Source organism: Papaver somniferum, chromosome 9, assembly GCF_003573695.1.
Source record: "Papaver somniferum cultivar HN1 chromosome 9, ASM357369v1, whole genome shotgun sequence".
In the NCBI taxonomy this organism is placed as follows: domain Eukaryota; kingdom Viridiplantae; phylum Streptophyta; class Magnoliopsida; order Ranunculales; family Papaveraceae; genus Papaver; species Papaver somniferum.
The window spans coordinates 132123627-132128775 of NC_039366.1; the positions used below are offsets into that span (position 1 = coordinate 132123627).

The following is a 5149-nucleotide window of genomic DNA, read 5'->3' on the forward strand; positions in this document are numbered from 1 at the left end:
ACATCTCTTGATTAATCAGCTTAAGGTGAACAAATAACTGCAGAATTTCACAAAAAAAAAATCCAAAGAAGTCAAATAATAAGAGAACTTACTGGATCTGTCATAATGGTTTTTTCTTAATCGCGTAGTTGATGAGACATGTAAAACTCGAATTAACTGATGAAGATTAGTAAGTTACTAGCAGTAGCAGAAGAAAATCAAACGTAGGAAATTGAAGAATTCAAAATCTATCTCTCTAAAATGAGAAATCATGAAGAACAAAAACCTAAATCGCCTCTATCTCTCGCCAAAAATCTCAGATCTAAAACTTCTAGACACACTCTCTCTCTCTCTTTTAATCTATATGCGTAAAAATGAACATGATATTTTTAGGATAACAAGGAAATGTATAATTTTCTGGATCGGGAACAGTTTGGACTGAACTGTTTATGCGGGGAAAATTTGGACTAGCGATTATTAGGCCTGAAGACGCTGGACTAAACTGTCTAAAGCCCAGTAAAAATGGGACTAAACGTCAATTTCTACAAAAATAAAAACTTTTGATAGTAATTATAACAAGTCCTTGATAGTTGATCCATCTTTACCAGCGATTCATGTTCTAAGCTTCACAACGGCAACAAAATCCTACATCAAAAGACATTATGAAACACCTACTAGTCGCCTATCAATTCCCTCTTCTGCAGCTAATCTTACAGAGCGATGTTTTGCTACTGTTTCACCAGAACTTGGTAGACAGACAATTTCAAATATTTGGCTTAAATCAGCCAATTGAAGTCTCGTGTTTTCTCCGTCGGAGCCTTCTTCTGTGCTACAAGTGCTGCAAAGTTTTGATAAGGGCGAGTTCATGATTTTTTATCCTGTAGATCATTTCAGAGAAGAAAAAAAAGACAACACCATTTTACAATTTCTAAATTTCAAGTTTACAAAAAGCTAAACTTTTAATCAATTAATTTTCTATTCAGTTCCTAGACTCTTTATGTTTACGATAAAAGCTCATTTCATTGATTTCAAAAATCTACTAACAAACATAAACCAGCTTGATTTCGGACAAATTGGGAACAGCTAGGCACCAATGGGCTATACGGTACTGTGTACCGCATTGGACAGTAAGAGACCCGTGGATATTTCGGACAAACCAGCTTGATTTCGGACAAATTAGAAACAGCTAGGCACCACACATTGGACAGTAAGAGACCCGTGGATATGTATTTACAAAAAACGTACACCCCAAACCTCCAAGTTGACCTCCGAGAGAGACTAAAAGTAACAGTTACTGCAGTCGCCTTCTCGTGCGCCTAGCAATAGCGTCAATTGGGACCTCATCAAACCTCCAAGTTGACCTCTGAGAGAGACTAAAAGTAACAGTTACTGCAGTCGCCTTCTCGTACGCCTAGCAATAGCATCAACTGGGACCTCATCTGGGACAATGTTGGGGCTGATGTTGCTGCTGTTTGGATGCCGTTTCTTGCTGGGTTGGCGCGACTCATCATCGACAACTGCAACTGTCTCCAGCAACTCTGACAGTAATGAGGGACAACTCTCCTCCAGATAAGCAAACCCTTCAGTCTGCATCACCGCTGCACATGAGACACCAAATACGTGAGGCCAGGACAGTTTCAACCAAGCACCTAAAGAAAACATGCTACTCATCATGTTAAACATTAAACAGAATTCTCCTGAGAGCGCCTCTTAAACAAACCAAAACTGCATTATCTAATCTAACTGGATAATATATATATCTATCATGAGCCCACAACTAAATCCAAAACATAAAAGAAAGGAATTACTGGAGTGGCATGTTTTGACAGTCAGTATCACCTTCTAATAACCAGGTAATGCAAGGTAGTGTACAGATACATATCAAACACGTTTTTAGTATTTCAACCTAAATGGACAATCCTTTCTGGTTCCCAAACAACACTCACCTCCTAAATTTCCTGGCTTAGCTGCATATTTGAGACAAACAGTTTTCAGCTGTGAGCAACTGTGTTGTTCAGCTAGGGCCAATGTAGTTGCAACCGTGTCAGTTGTAACTGCTTCACATAATTTTGCCTCACACAAGAATTTCAACCGATCTAGACCAAATCGATCTGATGCAGCTAATAGATGCTGCACCATTACAGTTGAAGAGCAAGAAGAGTCGAAGCCAGATACTTCATTTGCATCAGGAAGCTCATCTGAGTACATAAACAGCAGCATAGCCTGAAACACAACATGTAAAATTAGATATACATGAGTAAATAAAAAGAAGCAAGTAAATTAAGAACAAGTAACCAATCACACAAACATGAAACAAGGTCATTATTATAAGCATGAGAAACAGAGGAAACACAGTATCCAGCAATTGAGTTTTTTGTACATTTTATCACACTGACTGGATTTCAAATTCCCATATAAAACCTGTGTTTCGAAGATGCAAGAAACAGCATCAGTTTCAAGCAATGAGATGTCAAATGTGTTACCTTAAAAACTGAGGGCTCAACATCCTCCGTGACTACCTTATCCATATTTGTGTCTCCAACCAATCCAAAGAATTGGGCTCTAAAAACAGGAGATCGAGCAGCAAGCACCAGCTTATGCGCTTTAAATGTTTCATCACCGACCTCAAATGTAACATCAGTAGCAGTACCCGATTTCAGCAAAGTCTTCAGGCTCTGACCCATATCTGATGGAGGAACAGTAACACTACAATGTTTCGGCCCTTCAGTACGACTTCTGACAACACCCACGGTGCAATGCATAGCGAGACAGTCATCCTTGAGAAAATCAGAGCATTCCAGAGTTGACCTTTTGAAGAACCGCTTATATCCCCTGTAATTAATCCATCCAGAAACATCAATTACACGCATTTTTCAACCAACCCATACATGGTGAAAGTAAATAACAGAAACCAGCATGACATGTGACTAAGTGAGTACCAACCAAAACACAAATACATTCCACGAGTATAGTCGTGGTCTGGTTTCCACATTCGAAGTAACAACATTCTGCATTAAATGATCATGAACTAATATTCAACTCTGAAATACAATTCACCTAGAAAATATTGGGTCTAAGAAAAGGTGTGAGAAATAATCACTTGTCAGCTACTCGGACACAACTCAGGATAAGTAACCAATACAAGAATACCTTGACTCAATCATAACCACTAACACAACCCAATAAAAAGTATCCGAAATTAATAGAACTGAGGATGACCATACCTTGAATTTCATAATAATTCAAAAGCCAAATTCAATAATAGCTTAGACCATCATGTTCTAAACTCCAACAAAATGTAGCATGATTCTTCACTGACGCATATTCTATAGGAGAACACCTACAAGTCTTTGCTAAACTATCTCTACAGAACATCAAAGCCAAACTACTTCCACCAAAACTGGTAGACTAAGAATTTCAATACTTCATCTTTATTTACCATTCCTTTTCAAGAAACCCTAATTCAAGAAACATAAGCCCTAATTCAAGAAACCAAAACAAAGGATAATTCAAATTCACTATCTTTTACATATTCACAGTTCAGGAACTCCCAATTACAAATGATAATCCATAACCCTAACAAGCTACCTACAAAGAATCACAACTGAAATGCTTTAAACTGAACAGAAAACTTACCACATGCTTCCTCGATATTTCAACGTATAAGGACCGCTTTCAAGTGCACGATCAAAATGGCTATGAACTTTATGTTTCCCTTTACCACTTTGATCCAATAATGTCAGTTCAAACAACGCCCTAACATCAGTACCCTCACTAGCTAACGCAATAAACACCGAGACATAAACCGAACTATCTTCAGGATTCTTCCCATCTGGGTAGAAGTAGATTGCCCAATCGTAACCACCAACTGTAAATGTATCGCTTTGTATGTATTTACCAGTACCCATTCCTTTAGCCAAAGAATACCCTTTGATCGTATACTCGTGTGAACCATTCACAGTTTCATTAATCGATCTCGACGATGATGACGACGTTTCTTGATTAGGATTTAAAGATCTTGGTTTCGTTTCTGCTCTATCCGTATCTAAATTCGCCATGAGGATATTTGGACAAGCCATTATCCCAGAATCTGATCAAGAAGTTCAAGAAATTGATGCCCTAATTTTTGAATTTGAGATACCCTGGATACTTGAACTTTGGGGAGTCGAGAGAAGAGAGAGAGAGGAGAAATAGAAATGTGATTGGGGATAAAAACTTTTGTGTTGTATATAATAAAAACTATACCGTGCCGCCGTGCTTTATTAGTCTTTAGTGCAAGTCATATTATGACCCTGTTTGTTTAACATTTTCTTTAACATTAAACAAGATCAATCACGTTTTGTTCGATCAATTAATTAACGAGGGGCCGATTAAAAAAAAAAATTAACGAGGGAGGATCTTTTCACACTCTTAACTTCATATTTTGGGAGACATTTTTTCTTCAAAAACTTGAACGGTAGCGTATTTGAAACTAATATTTTGAGAGTAATCTACATACCCACAAAAAAGAGAGCACATTACCAATTTTGATTTTAACGATTGAAAATTCGTTGATTTTCGACAGTTGATATTCTAAATTGTACAATGGAATCTCTGGGCATTCACAAAATTATTAACATGCAGTGGTTATTGATATAGAGAGGTATTCGGTATATGTTCAACTTATATATAGTTGCATTAGGTGATGTACATACATTTTTATTGTTCCATGCACAAATACATGTACGTATCTAATAACTTGTAAGGCTATAAGGGGATTTTTGGTGTTTTCTAAAACTATAAAAAAGTATTAGGTGTGGTAGAAGATCATCTAGGTGTTAAACTCACCAGATTGGTCGCGATCATTTTAGCTGTGGGACAAGGGCGATTAGTCAAAATCGGTCAAGGAAGAGTCAATTCAAATTTCTTCATCTCCATTAATGAATCATTGATTGCAGATATGTCTGATCACAGTTTCTAATTCATTTATCTCGATTTCTTTCATTGTCTGATCTCATTTTACAGTTCATGTCTGAATCTTTTTTGCTTTAAATGTCTTAATGATTTTCTTTTTCATATTTCCGAGTTTTGCATGTCTTTAATCTGATCATCTCTGAAGTTTGATTTCACTTTTACCCTTTTAATTCGTCTTATGGCTTGCAGGTGTTAAGTTTAAGCCTTGGTCTTTGTT

General features: G+C 37.0%; 1 protein-coding gene across 1 annotated transcript; it reads right to left on the minus strand.

Moving 5' to 3' along the window:
• Nucleotides 1-883: 883 nt before the first annotated feature.
• LOC113310969 (BTB/POZ and MATH domain-containing protein 3-like) lies at nucleotides 884-4165 on the minus strand. Its single transcript, XM_026559796.1, has 4 exons — nucleotides 3616-4165; nucleotides 2463-2811; nucleotides 1926-2202; nucleotides 884-1577 (listed from the first exon to the last, which is right to left on the minus strand). The coding sequence occupies exons 1-4, from the start codon at nucleotides 4056-4058 to the stop codon at nucleotides 1366-1368; spliced, it is 1281 nt and encodes a 426-aa protein (XP_026415581.1). The 5' UTR covers nucleotides 4059-4165; the 3' UTR covers nucleotides 884-1365.
• Between the last annotated feature and the right edge of the window lie 984 nt (nucleotides 4166-5149).

Coding starts and splice junctions, on each gene's coding strand:
- LOC113310969 (XM_026559796.1), bottom strand. CDS start 4,058: ATGGCTTGTCCAAATATCCTCATGGCGAATTTAGATACGGATAGAGCA. Junction 2,812..3,615: donor AAATATCGAGGAAGCATGTG/GTAAGTTTTCTG, acceptor GATTAATTACAG/GGGATATAAGCGGTTCTTCA. Junction 1,578..1,925: donor TAAGCCAGGAAATTTAGGAG/GTGAGTGTTGTT, acceptor TCTCATGTGCAG/CGGTGATGCAGACTGAAGGG.